This window comes from Corvus moneduloides, chromosome 4, assembly GCF_009650955.1.
Source record: "Corvus moneduloides isolate bCorMon1 chromosome 4, bCorMon1.pri, whole genome shotgun sequence".
NCBI lineage: Eukaryota > Metazoa > Chordata > Aves > Passeriformes > Corvidae > Corvus > Corvus moneduloides.
Window position 1 is genome coordinate 68,291,748 of NC_045479.1, and position 21,951 is coordinate 68,313,698.

A 21,951-nucleotide genomic window follows, 5' to 3' on the forward strand; every position below is an offset into this window, starting at 1 on the left:
TGAAAGCTGGGAGAACTGCCACCTTTAATTCAAATTTCCCTTCATTTCTTGTTCTGTGGGATTTGGTTTAAAGAGCCCAAAAGGGAAAAAAGAGCAGCCTGTAAAGTAGCAGAGAGTAAATTCCACTTACAAGCAGAACCGCACTGTAATTGGCCTTTTTAGAGGTACTGAAATAACCAGGTAACATGTTAGAACTGGAAATACCTAAATGTCAGTAACTGGCAATAGTGCCTGGCAATTTCAGAGTACCTTGTGAACACCAGCTTTCCTGTGGTGCTACCTCCCCTTGAACATGGACACGTTGAAATGACTGGTTGGAAGATGTGTGCACTTTGGCCTTGGTTCCTTCTGTGTTCTGTCTCATTTAGTCTGTTTCAGCAGAGATTCCTGCCTGTGTGGGAGTGATCACTATTGACTTGAACAGGTCATGGGAAACAAATGAGCTTTTAAAAAAGACTTAATAAAGCTATAAGGAAATGTTAAATGAAAGGTGCTAGAATTCATGTTTTCTGTGATTTGGATGTGACTCCATTGCTTTTACTGCTGTTGGTGTGTCTGAATGTTTTATGTGCTGCTGTCTGTTTGCCCTGTGAGACCTGTCTGGTAGGTTTTAGACACAGTTTGAGATTGGGACCATCTTTTTTCTTTTTTTTTATCAACATGTTTGACCAGGTGTTGTGCACATATGTAAGCCTAGCTCCTGTGATTTCTCTTCCAGGAGAGCTCTCTTTCTGCAAACTGAGCAGCCAAAAATCTCAGGCTGGCCTCGAGTATGGAGTTGTTGAGCTCTCCTGTTTTAAGTGGGTTGCTTTAATATCTTGTGGGAACTTGTCAGGGACCAGAGGAAAAAAAAGTTTTGGAGATCTGTCTTCAAGTTCAGCATCTGAGAAACTCTTTTCTCACCTTATAATAAAAACTTGAGGGACTAACTTGAGTTTTAAAGACTGTGGTGAAGTGGGAGGGTTGCTTTGTTTGGAGACGCCACAGGAGTAAATAGATGGGCCTGTGACCAGGTGACATTTAGGTCAAATGTGGTAGGAGTGGAATGTAAATTTGGCCTTAGTCCAGCTTCAGTGGTTGCATCATAGTTACAGTCTGTGCTGTGATGCATGCACCAGCAGCTGTAACCTTGGTGCTGTCTAACTTTCAAGTCCTTCACTTTTCATTCTTGAGGGCATTTATTTTAATCTGGTGGCTGGCCACTTCCTGATGTGTTTATATATGTGTATTTCTTCCTAAGAGCTAACTGAAAATGGGGATTTTGTCACGAGCCTTCTTGCTGATACCACCAATGATGATCCAGCAGGATTACTGCTCCTGGACCCTCTGCTCAGACCTCTCTCTCGAGGGCCAGAGTACCCCAAGGGACAGTATAGATTACCTTTTACTTGTGTGGACCACCATTGGTTAGAGGACAGTCAAATACAGTTTGCCATGGGGTTTATGGATGGTTGTTACAAGCAGAGGAATTGTGAGACTTGGGAATTTTGAGTTGGTGTCCAGGCTGTATAAAGGGGTGTGCTCTGGCCTCCTCTGCTCAAGACAGGCTACTGCTACCCTGCTTCTCCAGCTGCTTCTTTCCCTGGTTTAAGTCCAGGTGTCCCCTGACCATGCCTATTGTTACTACCCTGTTACCAGTATCACTCATGTGCAGTGCACACTCTCCTTCTTGCCCTTCCTCTCAGTTTCCTTACCCAGGCACTTCTACTCTGGTTTTGAGTGGCTGTTTCCCGATTTAGAGCCTCTTCCTTTCTCTCTGCACAGGGTTTACCTGCAGCTCCTCATCTGATCTCTCTTCCTAATTGGAGGAGAGGAAGCAAAGAGGGAAAGCCAAAAGTGCAAATGAACTCCAAGCTGGGTGCTGTGACAGAAGGGATTAGGAAACAGCTGAGGAAGGCAAAACTGCCTGTGGACTCAGCTGAACTTCTGATTTCTGCTTCAGAAAACAGCTTTCTCTCACTCTAGCACTGCCTATTTTAAAACTAAGTTCTGCAGTTATATGCAAAATCATTCTTCTTGCTTTTCCCCTTTCTCCTTCACTTTGGCTTTGTCCTTGAAAACACTTAGTCTGTGTGCAAAATTATCCCTAGGATGTACACCTGTAAAATCCATACCAAGCACAGGATTTATTCAGCTTAAGTGGTTTATTAGAAAAGTTACAAGCAATCGCAAAAAGGTTTTTTAATAGGTATCAATCCACTGGGAATAGGGCTGGTACTGGCCTCTGTTGTGGCACTGTGGAGACACCTGTTTGAGTACAGGAGCAGGAGCTGGCTGGTTTGAGAGAGTGCATCTTTCCCCTTCCATCCAGGAACATGTTTGTTGCTGTTTTAAGGACCTTCACTCAGGATTGGAGATGGGTGTCTGATTCTTCATCCTTTGCCCTTACAAATAGTTCTTAGTATTGCACACAGATCTTTGTGTTTCAGGGGCACTACACAAGCAGGCAGGTGGCCTGCAGCACCTGGCCAGGCTGACTCCTGTTTGTGAGCCCTGTTGTGTTTGTTGATGTTCACAAGCCCTGTGTTGTTCTCTCTGCTCCTTCAGACTTGGGAATTGCACTTCCCTGAATTTGTTTCCATAGTGGTTTTGGCAGCTGGCAAAAGCATTATTAGACTGACCTCTGACTATCAGATGTGTTGTCAGTATGGTTTTAAAAACTTATCTGTTATTCCTAACAGGGCACAAACCAGCAGTTTGCTTGGTAAATACTGAAGATAACAGAGAATGGCTTGATAGTTCCCTTCCACAGAAGGGAAATGGCAGGCATATAGAAATTTAACAGCCAATATCCATCAAACAGTGCAGTATACAACTCACTTTTTTCTTAATAGTTTAAGATTTATATGATTAAAACATATTTCAGTTCCAAATATCAGGGATTCCCCTGATGCCACTGAAAACTCTTGAATTTATGAAAAACTGTTGTTATATTTATTTGTGACTTGGAGATGTTGTTTCATGTCATCAGCAGGTGAAGTAACTGCCTGAAAATACTACCTTTTTGCAAATTGTATCAAATAAGCAAGTTGTTATTTTTAGCATGGTGGTGTTCCCTTTGAACATAATGAAAAGCACAGATTTAAAATCATAAAGCCAGGTGTTGGTTACCATTCTGCAACTGTAAACCTAAAACAACTTTCATAGAATGCACGGAGTCTTCCAGAGTAACACAACAGAATTTGTCCTATATTTTAAAATACCTTGCTGTCCCTTAGGGCACACCCTGTATGAGGAAGTTCTGCATCTTGATCAGGAAACTTGATGTCTCATTTGTGCTGGATCCATACCTCAGAAACCCTGACTCAGATCCATTAATTTAGTAAAATTAGTGTAACTAACCTCATGTGATGCAAGTGATTGCTTCTCAGTCCTGTCAGCTTCCTGACTTCTTAGACAGACAGCAGCAGACAAACAGTTTTGTCTCTTGTATAAGTTTTGTTAGTGGAGATACTTACACAACAGTCAGTAAAATTGTTGGTACTGTAGCAAAATTCAGCCTGATCTTGTCACCTGAAAAGTGACAGATAGATACATCCCTCTCACTATGTGAGCGGTGGGGGCACACAGCTTCCCTCAGTGGTGGCAAATCCAGTTCCTGGGAGCCCTGAGCTCCTTCATTCCCTGCACATGCTGTCATCCCCAGGCAGCAAAGGAAGCACCCCAGTGCAGCACAGCCATATCCTCTGGGAAGAGGAGTTCTCCTAAAAACTGAGGAGTGCAGACATGGCCTCCAGAGTAGTGCAGGGAACAAACATCTTTCTCATCAAGGACCTGTCTCCTGCATATTCCGATGCAGAAGAGTTACAGCAATATGTTCTTTTTGGATTAGCTTCCTAGCAGTTGTGAATTCTATGCTATGGCCATCTCCATCAGGATGTACAGTTTTGTGCTGGAATAAAGTTAATAACAACATACCACATTAAGTAAACAGAGCTTGTTATCAAAGAAAAGACTGTTGATCTTAACTTCAGCCTCTCAGACTGGGCATTCAGTCTTAACTCTGGGATTCCTATGGAGTCAGTGGGGAGAGTGTGTTGACCAAGAGAGCTGGGATGAATTCTCTCCATAGCTGTAAAAGGAAGGATACCTGCACTTCTGCATGGGCACATAGCACAGAATGGATCATGCCACGTCTCTGGCTGGGTTTCTTAATGCTGTGGAGTAGGAAGCTGTGTCAGAGTGCAAACACATACTGGAAGCTTTGTTTAAACATTCACCAACAGTCCTGCAGATTTTTTTTCTTGCCTCCCTCTCTTTGTTTTTCAGGGACGGATAGCATGTGCCAATGTCCTAAGTGACCTTTATGCCATGGGGGTCACAGAATGCGACAACATGTTGATGCTTCTTGGAATCAGCAATAAAATGACAGATAGGGTAAGATTTTTGGCACTTTATCTTGAAGGAAGACTTAAGCAGTGAAATGTGCTCAGAATGTATTTACCTTTAGTGTATTTTCTTCTCAAAGTTTGAAGCCATTTAAGGAAGAGATGGTCTTATTGAATGGCTCAGTTCATAGTATGGATTTAGCCTCATGAACATTCTGAGGTCATGTGCTAACAGTTCAGTTTTCTGTGGCATTGTAATCTGCTGCCTTCATCCTCACCAAAAGGGGTCCCTCCTTCTGTCAAAGGCCAGCATTTGATTGCCAATTCATGTATCAATCTGGATAGATAATTATGGGTTGGTTTTGCTTTCTTTTTATTATTTTTATATTTCTTTTTATTCTTTCTTTTCTTTTTTTTTTTTTTTTTGTGGAAGTGGCCAGCATGTATGGTTGTTTTGCAGTAGCAAAAAAGGGATGTTATTCTTAGAAGGATGTAAGCTGAAACTTTGATGGTTGATGGAACCCAAACGCATCTTGATTAAATGTTGCCTTTTAGCACTGCACTGCTGTGGCCGTACCTGGTTACAGCAGCAGGATAGTTGTTCTGAGTTTCCAGAACTCTGATTACTCTTATATGACCTTTTGAAGAATGTTGCTTCGGTGTAAGAGTGTCTTTGCACCTCTTCTACACAGAGCTGTAAAACCTTAACTTTATGGGTTAACATGCAGTTTTCAGGAGGCCAGACTCTTCCTAAGGGTTGCTTTTCTGTCATGAACTATTTGCCATGAGGGCATTTGGTTGGAGTGGTTAAAGCCCTGGACCACTCTTGCAATGACTAGCACTGCTGTGTATGGAACTCTGACTTCTGTTTTGATCTCTAGGAAAGAGACAAAGTGATGCCTCTAATTATCCAGGGTTTCAAAGATGCAGCAGAAGAGGCAGGAACATCTGTTACTGGTGGCCAAACAGTGTTAAATCCCTGGATTGTTTTAGGAGGAGTGGCCACGACAGTCTGTCAGCCTAATGAATTTATAATGTAAGTTAAATCACTGAACAATCAAAGGCACTGGTCTGAGGGATACAGTAGAAATCTGTTAAGCACTGTGTTGTGATCTTGTGGTGTGTCTCCTGATGAATAAAGCAGTACCTACTCCTGCTTGCGTTTGTCCTTAGCACTTTGTACATATTTGCTTTTTTTAAATAGGATGTCCTTTTACTTCTCCCCACGCCCCAGTACTTTTTGATCCCACTCTCCTTTTGACAGGAGAATTAAGCTTCTAATCTTTAAAGGTAGTGGGGACTGTTTTGAACATAAATTTCTGCCACACTTATACATGCCTTTCTAAACCATGTCCCAATTACCCTGTTAATGGCTGTAGAGAACTACAGAACTGCTGTCTTTAGAGCATTCTGTCCATTTGACAGTAGCTGATATTGAATGTCCCACTGTGGCATGTTACTCTGTACAAATGAATTTGAGCATGATCTTAATGCTGGATATCTTATGCCCTGGATAAAAAAGGTCAATTTTTTCCCTTATCATCTCAAAAAATTGAAAGAAGATATGTTATTTGGTGTGTGTGTGACTGCAAGCATTGTTTTTTTTCCAAGAAAGAAGGATTAGCACTTTTAAAACAAGTTTGCAGTATATTCATCAATAATATTGCATGGCAATGAATCCCAAAGGGTAATTCTGCAATTAGTCAGTTTTTTAACTGTGCAATAAGATGCATGGGTCTGTGAAAATCTAATTATCAGCACTTATTCCTAATAACGTGTTTGAATCTTGCTATATAATTAATATATGAATTCTTTGTTTCCAGGCCAGACAATGCAGTGCCAGGAGATGTGCTTGTATTAACTAAACCCTTGGGAACACAAGTGGCTGTGGCTGTCCACCAGTGGCTAGATATTGTGAGTACACTGCAAAAAAAAGAAATAGGGAAGAGACACGTTAGTTAAAGATGACCTTCCTCATTCCCTCAACATGACAAAGTTCAGCTCAGATGGGAGTGATCTGTCACCTCTCCTCCTTCCTCCTTGATATGTTCTGCCCTTCCCTGCTTGTGTGCAAAACTCCTTTGGAATCGAGGCAGTTTACAGTTTTGTGCTTAGTGAGTCCATCTTAGTTGCACCTAATTCTTAGTTATTTCTCAGGCAGTGCTGTAATAACCAAAATTGTTTACTAACAGAACAACAGACTATCACCCTGGGCAACATTATGCCCTATTCCACCTGCCAAAGTAATTGGCAACGCTCATTAATGGCAATTAGGCCAAGAATGCTCTCTCTGTGTTCTTGGGCTTTCTGCTTGTGTACATGGAAGTTTATCTGCGTTTCACATGTATTGCCCTGTGCATTCAGTAAGAATATTTCTAGCAGCATTATGGATGTAGACATACTTCCATCTGTTACTTCAGGCAAAAATGTAACTACTGAACTGAAAAGTGACTGCAAAATTGGCATCTGCTTATGTTGTCTGGCTCCCAGTACGTGTCTTCCGAATTATAACTGCTCAGTTTATACTCTAAAAAGATGCATCTTTTCTACTTTTGGGACTCCTGAGCCAATAGACTGGCAGAGGAGTGAGCTGGAATCTACTTTGGTTTGGCTGTTGGCCACTGCATTGTCAGATGAATTCTAATTACACAGCTAGTGTTAGCAAAGTGGGAGAGAACCAGTTTAAACCTTCATTGGAGTCTGAAGTGTGAGCAACAAGAGAAAAATATTTTTCTCCTTCTTCATGGGGTCTGGCTGAGCTATTCTGACCTCTTCAGAATCCTGTGTTTTCCACAGATATAAGGATCAGGGCCTCAGATAATCTTGATATGAAAATGAAGTGAAACAACAAGACCCCAATTCCATAGTACGTTTTCTAGCCATAATGTAACTTCTTAACATATCTTCTTGCTGTACTGATAAGCAGACTTGCAAATTAAGGCTATTCTGAATTTCCACATATTTCAAATACTACTAATTTCCTTGACTGTCAAACAAAAACCTTCTGGTCTGAAAAATGAGGACAGCCAGGAAATCAATACTGCTATTATGTGTAAACAGAATATATCTTCGGTAGGAAAATTTCTTAGTAGCTGTGCTACCTTTTCTTAAGCTTTGTGTTGTGAAAGAGTAGGGAAAGTGAAACTAGAATTAATTACCTATCATGAATCCACCTGTAAATCAAATTTTGGTGGGGAAATGGACTTCATATTAAAAAGTGTGTGGGAGAAGGTATAGTATAGCAAGTTTATGCATAGGCAAGAAAGGAAAACTGGAGTGTAGAGATATGTATCCTTAAAGGCATGAAAAGGGGTGCTGTGATGTGCCCCTTCAGAGAGGGTTTTCTAGCCCTTGCTGTTGTCTACAGACCCTTCCCATTTGGAAATCTAAGCTTGCTTTTATAACCTGTTTGGGAGTTTTTGCAAACTTTTCTGCCTTAATTCCCTGTTGACTAACCCGAGTATCTGATTGCTGTAATGGAGAGGAATTTGCCTCCAATTAGTATCTTACCTGTGTTTGTGGCTCTTCTACCCTCAGCCTTTAGTTCTGCTTTCACATCATTTGTGATTTCCATTGCCATCATCTGACCAGTTTCCATCCTGTGATCAGCCTCAGAACTGTGTTTTTGAAACCTAAGGCAGAATAAATGCTCAGGGTTTTTTCAGTCATTTCCAGAGTAAGAATAATCACTATTCTGTCATCTCTATAACAGCCACATCTTATTTTTTGACTTGGTCACTCATTTGTGTAAACAAAAATGCTTTTCTTTGATTGGTAGATCCAGTTCAACCTAATCTCAGAAACTCTGGTCCCACTGCCATTGTTCCTTGATCTTTAACGATTTATTTATTTTGGCTGACCAGTCTTTCCCCCTTTTGCCATTTCGGGATTCTCTCTTACACCTGTTGAAGTCAGCACTCACTTAAGACAAGATCCTTCCCCAGTGAAGCATCACCTACCACTTCTTAGTAGTTCTTGCACCTTTTGTTTAGTAAGAAGTTTGTTCTATACATTTACTCTATGGAATGGCAGTGTAGGTATTGTGGCTATTTCAGTTCTCTGTAGTTTTATTTTCATTGTAAAAAAATAAGTTGAATCAGTTTGTAGTGTGGCTTTTAAAAATAAAATAGTTGCTTTGTTTCATTCTGGATCTGGAATCACTTCAGCTTCGAATGAAACAATTGCCCTTTATAAAGGTACTGTTTCCTAAATTGTTGTGAAACCCTTCTGGGACAAAGAGCATTTATGGGAATGTGATGAAGAGATGAGTCCATACCAAACACTGGAGAATGGTTGGAAGATGCTGGTATTAAATTGTAAGGGAGGCTTATGAAACCTAATCCTGAGCTAGAGTGATTATATTCTGCCTTAGCATACATTCCTCTGCCCAGGACTGGTGGGTATCAGTGATCTTTCCTGGTCAAAGTGTCCAGGTATGAAATCAAGAACAATCTCTTAAAATCCCAAGAAGCCAGAAATTAAAAATCTCAACATCCAGCAACAAAGTTATTTTAATTTGGCTGTGGGAGTTCAATCCAGACAGTTGCCTTGAAGGAATGCTTTCCCTGGGGTAGTTTATTCCACTCCACTCAGCTGCTGAAAGCAGGATTTGAGGTGCTTAGTGCCTAATAGCTCTTTAAATAAACTTTGCTGGGGTATAGCAGACTAAGGCACAGCACCTCTGACTGTGGAACATTTTGCCCCTCTTTAACTGAGTTTAAAAAAAAAGGTACATTTTGGATTAAGGGTTGGGGTTTTTTTAAGTGGTCAGGGTGTGCTTTAAAATATACAGCTGAAAATCTTAAAGAAACATCTTTATTTCATCCATTAGCCTGAAAAGTGGAATAAAATCAAACTCGTGGTAACGCAGGAGGATGTAGAACTAGCATACCAGGAAGCAATGATGAATATGGCACGGCTGAACAGGACAGGTAAGAAGAGATGTGTGCGTTGGAGGGGAGGGATTGTGAGTTTTTTTCAATTTCATACTCAATTTAATTTCACTGCCTTGGGGAATTGTGACACAGCCACTTTGTCCCTTTCATTCTGCCCCATCTTTCTGCTGTTCAGTGTTTGTGAAACAAGCACATTAAAATCAAACGCCCTCTTGTAATTATACAGCAAAAACACAAAGCTGCTGGATATGATTATGACTCATGTGAGTGCTGCAAGTAACATCACAGTGAGTTAGAGGACGTTTAAAAGGGAAATATACTGGATTTGTTCCTTATATCTCTACATAGAGAAGGCCTGACAGTGATAAACTTAAAAGAATTTGAAATAGAATAAATAAAGGAAAAGCTCTAAACTTATGTAAGCTTCAATTTAAATTTTAATGTTTAAAATTTTTTTACTTTCTTCTAATTCGGTCTTGTACTGTGCTTTCCACAGTGTGGAATATGTATGTGGAATATGCCTACTTTTCTGTTTGTTTGTCTTTTTCCTGTTCCTGTAGTGGGTTTTTTGTTTTGATTTTTTTTCTTTTAATTTGGTAGAGGAAAGGTTCTGCTTTTACCCTAGAAATTTTAATCCATGATTTCCCTTCTTTGTCCAAAGTATCTTTTGGCAGAGTGGGGAATTTAATTAGATGTTTCCTTACTTACTTCTGAGTTGAAGGAATGGGGATAGTTAAATATCTCTTTTCCCCATTTATTCAGTTTTCATTTCTTACATCATAGCCCTGGTTTTTCATTCTTTGTCAAAGCCTTCCAGGAAAGATAAATGACCATCATTGTCTTATGGAAAAGCACTCAGTCCTGCTCTTCTATTGGGAAGCACCAAAGAAAGGCAAAGCGTTCTTTGTTTTGTTTTTCTCTACTCTTGTCAGACACCTTTAACAACACTTAAGTACTCTTAGCTGGTGCTATCATCCTGCATGCAGGAGCTGCAAATGCACAGGAATTTCATGAATGTATAGGTGGGAAGGCTGGGGCCCTTCCCCCACAGCCGCAGGCTTTGTTCTTCAGCTCTTAAACTTTGAGTGTCCACATCTCAAGTTCTGATGCCACCATTGCAGAGTGGCAGGGGAAGAGGTGTGAGAAGACTGAGCTGTGTCTGGTCCCTGCCTTTAGTGAAGCAAAGCTGAGCTCAGAACCTCCCTGGCCTCAGCTCTGGGAAGTTTGGATCTGAAGCAAATCCCTGTTTCTTAGACTGCCAATATAAATGAGTAGCACATGGCTAATAGACCATGCTCATAAATTCAACTTCCATGACGGATTTTCAGCATGATTTAATATCTTAAATACAAATGGAATTTTTTAAGTGTTACGTGCACTATTGGTGAATTCCAGTTCTCTTCATGCACGATTTTATTTATTTTATTAATTTAACCCAACCTGGTTTGCATTAAAGGTATGCAACTTCATTCGGACTGTGTACAATATTGTTGAAGCATTTTCCTGATAATTCAGTATTTTCTGATTTGGTAGTTTTTTTCCCCCTCCCTCTCTTGTAGCTGCTGGACTCATGCACACTTTCAATGCACATGCAGCTACAGACATCACAGGATTCGGGATCCTGGGGCATGCACAAAACCTTGCCAAGCAGCAGCGAAACGAGGTGTCCTTTGTTATTCACAACCTCCCCGTCCTGGCTAAGATGGCTGCTGTCAGTAAGGCCTGTGGCAACATGTTCGGCCTCATGCATGGGACTTGTCCAGAGACTTCAGGTAGGTGACAGCTGTGCCACCCTCTTCTTTCCCTACACCTGCACCTCAGAATTCCATTTCAAACCTATAAATCGCGTGCTGTGCGTTTAGAGTCACAGTTGGTTTGGCACCTGGCCAGGCTAATGAGCAGCAGCCACACAGCTGTTCACAACTGACTCCTTCAGCCTGACTTCCAAACCACCATCCTGTCCTGAATGCCTTCCACTCCCCAATGGAACACTGTTACAGAAACCCTGCAACCCTCCAGTTTGCAGTTAGTGATGATTCTGAATTCTTTTGAAGCCTAATTTTTCTCTGTTAACTGCAGAACAGTGAATATCTGGAAATTCTACCACATCTGGCACTGTTTTCTCAAAAGCAAAGCCACTGGCAGTAGTTTTGCCTGACAAAGGATGGTGTTTGGTTTGTCACTACAAAATATAGTGTTGGGTGGGCCAGTGTTGGCAACTGAGGCCTTCTCTGTCTCCAGCATACAGATATCCAAGAATACAGCTTACAGCTTTTCTCCCTTTTATGATATCTGACTTTAAGGGACCGTACGAGCAGCAAAAAAATAAATGTTGTTTTCTGACCCATTTATTACTTCAATAAAGTTGCCACTTGCAGTGACAGTGAGTACAACAGACTGTACTGAAAACTTGGCTGTGGACAAAAACATTTACAGAGTCATCAGGTGATGAGAACTTCTGATGGTTTTTAAGTTGCCTTATTAAGAGTAGGCTCTTCTCTGATGAGCATGATCACTGTCTTCTGCTGGAATTCTTTCTACTTCACTTTCCCCTTGAATCTTCTATCCTGTTCCATTTTGTTTTTTCTAATTTAGTCTGACTTTTCTTTCTCTTTGGGAAATGGAGAGATGTAGCAACAAATCTGTCTTTTCCTCTTATCTCATTTCCCTGCCATCTTCCGGCTCTCCAGAAGTATTATCCAAGTTCTCTGCAGTTCACAATAGAGGGGGCCCCTTGAAGCAAAACAGTCCGAAGATCCAGAAAAAAGCATCACAGTGAGAGCCATATGCTTTTCCCCTAGTGAATACATAACTTACACTGATGTGCTGAGCTGTTCCTTGGCCATCTGTACTTGAGCAGACACTCTGTCCTTCAGAGACTGTGTGGCTCAGACGATGTGTAACTGGATATGGGATGTGAACCCTTTCCAAGTCCAGAGTCAGTCAGAAGGGAGCAGAAATATCTGGTGGTAGCTTGGCAAGCTGTGTCAATAAGGTTGGTAGCACCAGTCAGATTCTTACTACCCAGGAGCCCACATAGCTCGAGTGCCAGTAGCATTTATTATTTGGAAAAAGCCTAAAAAATAGCATGACATGGAGCTGGAAGTGCAAGGTGCTGTTCCAGGTGAGTGGCTGTAGCAGAGGTTTGGATAGCAGTTGGTGTGGGAATGGTTTAGCTGCAAACTGAGTGCTTATGTCTTCAGAGCTGCCCATCCTGCGCCCTGGGGTATACCCAGTTCTCTTTTCACTGAAGGAATGTAAAATGGTGCAGATGGATGCATTGCTGGGAAGTGGGAAGTGCTTGACTTCAGAATCTCTTTTGGGACTGAGAGCAAGAGGTCTCTGAAATGCTGAGCAGCTTGTGTTGGGCAGAGATGGATGATAATGGGAAAAACAGTGAGACAGATCTGGTAGGTGGTGAACTGTCGGTGCCTCAAAACACCCTGGCTGATTTGATCACAGCATTGTGTTTCTCGCATTAGAGGTGGCCACAGGGATTTGTCAAAGGACAGTGTCTGCCAGATATCCAAAAGATCCATAGCCATGTGTACGCACTGACTGGGCTCTGGCTTTGGGCTTGCACTGCAGGGCCTGGTGTGTCAGCAGTGCGCGCTGGGCAGGCTGCGCTGGCACAGCTCCTTAGCACTCACACCAGGCTGTTTGCACACCTCCTGTCCTGCGCTGGATTTATGTGAAGGCCAGGGCCTGCCTTGCTGTGCCTGATACCCAGCTGTGGGGAGGCCTGCTGGGGCTGCTCAGGGCTCTGCTTACTTAACACAAACACTCCTTCTCTATTGGCTTAAACTTCTAGACATGCTCTGTCTGTAGCTTCTTCATCTGGGAACAGATGTTTTTCAGCAGAGTGGGCAGGCAGTAAGAAATTTACTGGAAAACTATTTGAATGGATTTTAAGGATATTGTGGAGTTTTTTCCCCATGTGCATTTGCTGGGCACCTGTTGACAAAAGTCAGTGTTGAAAAGATGTATTATGTCATCTGTTCCATCCTTCAGGCACTCTTACTAGTGGTGTAGTCTCCTAAAATTGCACTTCTACATGATTCTGTGCTCTCTTTTAGGGAACTCTGGTAATGGTTTGAGTTGCAGTCAGGCATTCGGTTTCAAAGAATGAATTGTTAGACTGGCTTCTTGCAGAGATAAGTCACAGAGTTACTCTGTTTGGGACATTAATACATGTGTGTATTTTTCAGTCCTAACTTTTAACACATCTTTGTGTTTTAACACACAATAACTTTTGGATGTCAGATGACTCTTATAGTGTAGTACAGGTATCTTAACTTGGTGTTTGTGGAGATTTGGTGGAAATAGGCAGATAGGTGGAAAAGAAGGGCTGTGTCAGTGCCTGACAAGAGGCAAGGCTAATGATGTCATCCTGTTATAAGTCATTGTGGGAGAAAGCCATTAGCAGGAACAAGGACTTGGTTTTGATCCATGAACTATTTGTATCTCTGCTCTTAATTACAGAGCTTTGTGTCGCCTGCTTTTGAAGTGTTCTCTGTCCACTTCCCTGCTTGAAATATACTTGTTAAAACCAGCAATGTTCAAAGCCTCTTAGCAAAAAATAAACCCCTTTTGTTCTTACAAAGATAAGCCAGGACAGCCACCAAATATCTGTATCCTTTCAATTCCCAAAAAGCAGAGCAGCTGGGAATGCCAAGAAAACAGACTAGCCTAAAAAACGTGGTGGAGAATCTTAAGGACTTACCCAAAGGGTTAAAGAGAGACTGGTCAGTGTAGCAGAGAAATAAATATAATCCCTGCATACAGGAAGCCTGCTGCTGGTTGAGAGTAGCCCATAGCGTTATTGATCAGACTGGGATGTAGCCAGCAGGTGGGAAGTAATTTTTTCACTGGAAACTGGGATTTTGTACATGTTTTTGATCTTGCCAGAGAGTGATAAAGGGGTAGGTATACAAGTGATACAAAATTGCAGGAAGAGAATGTGTGTGAAAAAAAATGAGTAAAGATTACTTTTCTGCTCTTTCTTATTTCCTTTTTCACCATACTTGCACACCTCTCTTCTGGTTAATTAGCACCTTCTCTGCACTGCCACTTGCAAACCTCTCCCCTGACTCACTTGCACCATAAGTTTCTCTTCGATTGGATTTAGAGCTTTCCATTGGAATGTCACATAATTCCTTTGCAATTGATTTCTCTGTTACATCTGGAGTAGTTACAGGTGCTGTCATTCAAGCTTATGGGTTTTTTGTTGTTGTGTTTGATGGAAATACCTGGATGTTACTTTGAAATGTCAGAGATGTAGGCATTTTCTGGCTGGCACACTTTTCTTCATACAGAATCTAAAAAAATCACTTTCACACTTCCACTTACCCTTTTAATGAACTCCTCATGTTCAGTAGCTGCTTCTTCCTCATAGCCCTAAATGAAAAGTGTCTTTAGTCCCCACCGAGGGGACTGTGTGCTTGGAAAAGCAAACATCAAGGTGCCCACGGTGCTGAGGAGTTGTGAGTGGAGGAGGAGGAGGTGGCACCGAGCCCCAGGATGGCCTGCTCAGCAGGTGGCCCTTTGCCCCAGGGCTGGCTCAGAGCTGGTGGCAGGACTTGGGAGGATGAGAAAGCTTTGGGTCAAATTATTCTGTAAGAGTAAGTGAAGTTCAGCATGTGCCCAGATTCCGGGCTGTGTGAATTTACTCTCTCCCTGTGTTCTCCAAACATTTTCAATTCACTTGCTAACCTACCTTTTTCAGTGCTCTGGGATTCTAAAAATGGAAGTGCTTTTAGGTTTAACTGCGGAATGGTGAACTTGCTAACTGATTACCTTGCCACTTCTGAAAGCGTTCATTAGTAAATGAAGTATTTTCAATCATGTCTGAGAAAAAAAACTTACAGGAAAGACTAAAAAGGTTAGAAAATTATCAGACAAAGGGGTCACAAGCACTGTCACAGGGAGCACTGGATCAAGCCTGTGTTTCATGTTCTGCCTCTTGCATTCTCAGCAGGGCAGTGGTCCCTGCTTTGATGAATGATTTCATTGCAGGCAACAGGATTACTCACAGAATCAGCTGCCACCAATATGTGGTTACAGGTATCTGCATATGACCTTTATCCAAAACATTTCTGTGTAGAGGCACTCCGCAGTCCTCTGAGGAAGGTTACAATGCTGGTGTTGTTTCAGTATGTCATTTGTTGGCATCAGTACCACGTCCTTTTGCCAACATCTTTTGTGTGTATTTGGCTTCATTTATCTGAAACTAGACACTGCATTCAGGCACAGACATCTTGCTGTAGAGCAAGAGCTCAGACTTCCACTGTGTCTTTTCTTGGAGTCTTTGGAGTTCATCAGACTCCACTGAAGTCACCAAGTGCTTGTCCAAGTAGAGATCTGGCAGACCAAGGCTGAAATGCTTTGCAGTCAGATGTTTTGATGCTCTGCTCTCTTTCTTTGCAGGAGGCCTCCTCATCTGCTTACCACGAGAACAGGCAGCGCGTTTCTGCGCCGAGATCAAGTCCCCAAAATACGGCGAAGGCCACCAGGCGTGGATTATTGGCATTGTAGAGAAGGGCAACCGCACGGCCAGGATTATAGACAAACCCCGGATCATTGAAGTGGCACCACAGGTGGCCACTCAGAACGTGAACCCCACGCCCGGTGCCACCTCTTAATAGAGATGAAATAGCTGTTTGTTTTTGAATAGATCTATTCCTTTATCATCCTACAATTTAAAGAACTGTAAAAAGAAAAGAAAACTTGTTGTGTCTGCACATCTGGTGGCCTTAGGTCAGTTTATGAGTGGATACAAATAATAAAATAAAATCCATTGCCTTTTTTTCCTGTTACATTAACTGAAGATGCACCTAATCTTGAGGCAGCTTCTGAGTTGAGAATTATATTGTTATCCAATACTGTTGATTCATTTTGAATCTTTAGACACTTATCTCTTGCCGCATAGGCTCTTTTTAAAGGTGCTTTCACGTAGCACAGACATTACCAGTAGTAGTGTCGAATAGCAGTTTGTGTCCTTTCATTATGTGTGTATTTATCATGAGTCTAATTTTGATGCCTTGAGTGATATTCCAGAAAGGCAATAAATTGACAAGCGACACAGTGGGTTACCCAGTAGTAAGAGGTTGCATGATTGCATTCAATCTTTGATTTTTTTTTTTTTAAGTTTTTTTTTTTTTTTTTAAGTTTTTTTGTAAGGTTTAGTCTTACCAAGAGCATCTACAACCCTGGACATTGCTTGGTAGTGCACTCAGTTTAAACAGCAAGTGCTGACTTTTTGCATGGAAAGCGCTTCAGAGTCGAAGGAGTCATTTTGAATTTCATTATTTGTAGATCTGACAATATTTACTGTATTATCAATGATTGTTTTCTTTATTGATAGTAAGGACAAATAAATTTTTTTTTTTTTTTGCAACGTGATTGGATGTGCTATAGTGCAACAAAGGTTTTGCAGACCAAAAGGTTACTGTATAATATTCATTTACAATTCACTATATAAATAACTACACAAATAATTTTTAAATATAATCAAACTAAAATAAACCTCTGTTCTGTGGATGGTAGTGTTTAATACATTTTATATTTTGTATAGTGATTACAAGCCTTTTTTGTTTCTTTAAAAATCAGCAGCTGTTTAGTATAATTCTTAGTATTATTTTGTTCTTTGCTCAAATACAATTTTCTGCACGCTTTTGTGATCTGTGTTTAAAACCGACATTGCCAACAATGCAGCTTGAACTTAAGCTTGTTATTCAAAATAAATATTTAATTTTTTTTATTGCTCTTGTATAAGTGCATCAACTTTTTTGATTCCTAGCTGAATTATTCACTGGAAAGAGGAGAAATCCTAATATTTTTACGTTTTATTGCATGTGTGATTATGTTGATAATTGTGATCACTCCTTTAATCAGTTCTCCAAGCTGTGATGTCCAGTGGTAACCTTGAGTAAAGCTGAGGGCAAGTAGGTTATCTCCAAGTGTGTTACCCACTTGATTTGTTTATTTTACTTACCAGCACCAAGTCTGCAACATTTTGAATTGTTTCCTCTGCAAGTGTTCCTGTGCCTGCTGTCAGCAAGACCAGGGCTCGTGGAAGGGATGCTGGAGCCCCGCTCTTCCCAACCAGCATGGGGAGCTGCTCCTTGCAGCAGCCTAAATGCTGACCCTGCTCTGCCTAGACACTCCCAGCCGTCCTGAACGGCACTGAACAAACTCGTGAAGCTTCTCCCAGGTTCTGGAATTCGTTCCTTGATATTCAGACCAGCAGGAAGAAAATCTTGGATAGTCGTTACTGTGGCAAGAAATACAAAGGCTTCTGTTTATGAAAAATGAGTCACTGGTTCATCTCCAGTCTTGTGCATCATGCAAGGTTTAAAATTCCAGTCTTCCTCCTAGTGGCATCTCTGGCAAAACTTGGCTCATCTTTTTTCCACTCAGTAAGGTTCTCAGCAGACACCTTTTGTAAAGATAGAATTTTTTTTTTTTTAATTCCCCCCTTGTGAGTAGCTTAAACCACACAGGCCCTCATTCTCCTTTTCCTGGAAAAGAAGTTCTGAGAGTTGTGGGTTCACCACAAAACCTCAAAGCAGTAACCAAGTTTTTTACTGCTTTGAGGTAAAAAAAAAAAGGGTTAGTTTTTTCATGGCAGTTCTGAAAATAAAGTAACAAAAACCAGTTGTGCAAAAAATACTGATTCAATTCTTTTTTTTCCCCCTGCTGTTTTGTGATGTTTATTCTGTGCATTTTCTCTGTGGTCTGTATTTATATAGGTTATTTTAGTTTTAAAAAACCCTAAGTGGATCAAATGGGTGCAGAACAGATGAGTACTTCTGCATGGAAGTGCTTGTTACAAAGACCTGCTGTATTTGAAACTGGCCCTAGATGACCTTCCGGCAGAAGAAGGTCCTGGTCGGTCGATGCTGTTGCGTTTTTTCACTTGTTATGATAATTGGTTCATCAGCCAGGTGTGAAGCCAACACTTGTCCTTCCCTAGACGTGCCCTGAATGGCAGAAGGTCCATCTCCAAGGGAGGGTGTCTGAAGGAGGCTGCTTATCTCTGGATTTTCGGAGGAAGATTTCCTGTCGCGGCCGCTGGAGGCAGCTACAAGGAAAACCCCTCGGGTGAACTGCCTTCAAAGCCTCTCCTGATGCTTCCTGTTGGCTGGAATTTACATCCCAAAGGGCTTCCTGGTGCGCCGCTGAGTGGGTAATGAATTGGGAAGTCCTCTGTGAGCATCACCTTTGTTTACGAAGTTTTATGATTTGTTTTGCTAAATCAGAGATTGTAGATCACAGTGAGCTGTAGGAGGATATGTTGTAAGGGACTGGCAAGTCCTAAATCCTTCATCTTTAAGCAAGACGCTTATAGATTCCTCTTAAATGAAGGGTTTTTTGAGATGCTGGTGTCAAAAAGCTGCGAGAAAGCAACAGTGAACAGTTGTTTTTAGTAGCCATATCCAGTCATTTATACAAACATAATGTACTTTGCATACACAGGAACCTCTGCGTGCACCAGCTCCTGTCCCTGCCTGTAAAACTCCAAGTTGAGAAAAGAGTGGAGAAAAAAAAATATTTCTTTAAAAAGAAAGAATTTAATAACTGGAATATTCACTAGCGTAATCAATACATTTGATAAGTAGCATATATTCTTGGAAAGTTTGTAACAAGTTTGTTCTTGCTCTTTAACCTGTTGTTTTTCTCAGTCTTTTGCTTTCCTCCGCAGCATCAGGGAAAAATAAAATCTGTGGCGGTATATAAAGCCAGAACAGTTCGGTCCTTTTTGTTAGGTATTATTTTGATTTCATGTTTTGCTCTAAATTCAGGACTGAACCTTTTCTAACTAGGAAATAATGAAAATTAATGTGACAGCTACAGTGAGGGCAGCAAACCTGAGTGACCATGGGGGAGTGGATGGGCACAGTGGCTGATATTTACTGCCTCAGTGATTTTTCAATGAAAGTCGGGTGAACAGTTGGGAAGAGTCACCCGGGTTCACATCTGCATCCTGACCATGGGATGTGATTTCAACCCCTGTGACTGGTGCTTGAAAAGGGGAAAGGTAACAAAATACCTTCTTGTTCAGCCTTTTGGTAGGTTTTTTTTCCGGCTGGGTGGTCATGAGGGAGAATGGGATCCCTTCAGGGAGCTGTGGACATCAATAGGAACATCTCCATGAAGGAGACTTCTTCCTGGCTCGCTGGCTGCTGAGGCTGGCTGGCACTGCAAGAGCTTACTATGATTGGGAGTTTTTATGCTCTCTGCTCAGAGCACTGGTGGATCCAGCTGTCTCTGGAACTTCCAAAGGGATCTGTGTCTATAAGGAGTGGGTGGGCACCCCCAGCACAGAAGTTTGGGACAGCTGGAGAGAAGCCTGGCAGTAGCTCCTCCTTAGGATAGGGGTTGCCCAAAGCTTGGAATTCAGCAGAGGCCAGGAACTAAAGTAAAGCCCAAAGCAGAGAAGTCATTGAGACCCTTGGCCTTCTCCATGACCTTTGTCACTATGCCCCTGATTTTGTTCTCTGTTGAATCCATATCTCCCTTTCCTTCCTTTTTCCTTCTATGTATCCATAGAAGCCCTTCTTGACTCTTCTGGTGATGAGAAATGAACCTGTGCGTTGGTGGTGGATTTTGTTGTTCTTGTTATTGTCTCATCAACATCTGTTTTCCCTGGCATCTCAGTTAAAAAAGCTAATTTTGCTGAGTTGGAGCAGCTGCCACTTCCCACCACAGTAAATTAAGCTTTCAGAAGACCTCATCTTTGGAATTACAGTTCCGATCATAATGTGGATTTTAATAGTCAATTGAGATGCTTATTAAATTATAACACTGTGCATTAGGAACGTTCCTATGCTGCTGGAGGAATCTCAATCGTTTAGTTTTTATTAGTTTTGTGATTTAATGAACAGAAAACATTAAAACGAAAAGCCAAATGCAAACCATCTGTATAAAAATGTTCTATAAAATTCAGGAAACTGACAGACATAGCTGTAAAAGTACTTTGCGAAGACACAGCCTCTCTTAAATGCCATCCATTTTAATACAATGATTAATGCCACCATCAGTTTCCTTAACAAAGAAAATTTCTCCCTTGTTTCTTTTCCTGGGTTCATGAGATTCAGCCTGTATTTCAGTGATGCTTATCAGTGGACTTGAAAATTATTTACTCTGGACTGTTTAGATGCAAAGGATGGGGTTTTTTTCATGTGTCCACACACTTCTAGTCCTAGGGGGTGCGGCTACACCACAAGCAGCCCCCGTGTCTCGGGCCAGCAAAGCCAGAGAATGATCTTTTGTTAAAGTTTCATCCATGAGCAGGAAGGTATAAATACAGGGCAGTGACTTCAGCCACCCACTGCCAAGGTGGACGAGGTGTCCTGAATTCTTTGGGGTGTCATGGAACACAATAGGGTGGTCCTGTGACATGGGAGTTACTCGTATCGAGATTGCCAGAGAGGCTGTAAGTAAAAAGGAATAATTGTATTTAATGCACAGAGATATTAGAGTTTTTTTGAGGCTCTTCTTGTTTAAAAACGCATGTATCAGGAAAAGGTTCTTCATCCAGAGGATGGCTGGGCACTGGAACAGGCTCCCCAGGGAAGTGGACACAGCACCAAGGCTGATAGAGTTCAAGGAGCCTTTGGACAACACTCTCAGGCACAGGGTGGGATTCCTGGGCTTGTCTTGTGCAGGGCCAGGAGCTGACTGATGGTTCTTGTGGGTCCCTTCCAACTCAGAGTGTTCTATGATTCTATATATTTATGTAAGCATGTATTATGTATGTATAAAAGCATCTTAGTTCTCAAACTCTTTAATCAGTACAGCCAAATCACTACTTTTTGTTCATTTTTTCCAGGTATGAAAGACACCTTTGCATAAGATGCTGTCAAACACATACCTGTGGAAGAAATATCTACATTGCAAACAGCTCCATGCCAGAATAGGCATGAGTAGTATTGCTTTGCTTCATCTTTTTGATGGGGCTTTTACCTAAAGTTTGAAACAGATGAGATTTATTGAGGTTCCTGTTTCAGTTTGGATTGTGAAAGCAATAGATCTGAGTTATATATAGGCCTTTCAGTGCAGTTATAATTAGGAGTTCAATAATAAAGCTATTACTCTAGTTGCTGCTTTTTTTTTTTTTTTCCATTCTGTTCCCCCTCACTCAAACTTGATTTGAGGGACTTTTACTTTCTGTTTACCTATGACTCAGGAGTCAAAGGTCTAATTTTGCTGGCACTGAAGGGCTGGGTGCTGTCACTGCTGCTGCTGCTGCTGTACCTTCACAGTGCCTGTACTCTCGCCTCTGTGACTACACAAAATCGTTTAGAGAGGGTTTTTTCCTGGGTTCCTGACCTTGTTTGTCCCACTTCTGTGAACAGCCTGTTTTGTTATGCCCCTGAAGGGAGTGACTCCACCAAGCATGTAAGAGCCATAAACACAACTGCACTACAGACCAAACCAGTTTGTAAACCTGCCATGGTTTACTTAAATCACTGGGAGTTTTGCCACTGAGTTTTAAAGAGAACCAGCTTCCAGGATACAGGTTACCTACAGGAGCCCTTCCTACCCATGTCTAGGCTTCTGTTCATCTGCGGCACTGACATGAAGCTTATTGTATTGACAGCTAAGTTTTTGATCCACCAACATGTCACACTGGATTCCAGCAAAGCCTGTTGCATAATGGGAGTTCATCCTAAAGTAGATGTAAGCAGAGTTTTGGTGCACATCCTGTCATCATGAGACTGCCT

At 41.6% G+C, this 21,951-nt stretch overlaps 1 protein-coding gene across 3 annotated transcripts in view; it reads left to right on the forward strand.

The window, feature by feature from the left end:
• The window catches only part of SEPHS1 (selenophosphate synthetase 1), a 23,953-nt gene extending 6,960 nt beyond the window's left edge, over window positions 1–16,993 (forward strand). For all 3 annotated transcript variants that reach the window (XM_032106573.1, XM_032106572.1, XM_032106574.1), the window contains exons 4-9: window positions 4,270–4,377; window positions 5,210–5,364; window positions 6,152–6,242; window positions 9,160–9,259; window positions 10,783–10,995; window positions 15,650–16,993. In XM_032106573.1, the coding sequence (XP_031962464.1) occupies window positions 4,270–4,377; window positions 5,210–5,364; window positions 6,152–6,242; window positions 9,160–9,259; window positions 10,783–10,995; window positions 15,650–15,864 (882 nt within the window). In that variant the 3' untranslated portion in view covers window positions 15,865–16,993. The remainder of the gene's footprint in view (window positions 1–4,269; window positions 4,378–5,209; window positions 5,365–6,151; window positions 6,243–9,159; window positions 9,260–10,782; window positions 10,996–15,649) is intronic.
• Window positions 16,994–21,951: the final 4,958 nt, after the last annotated feature.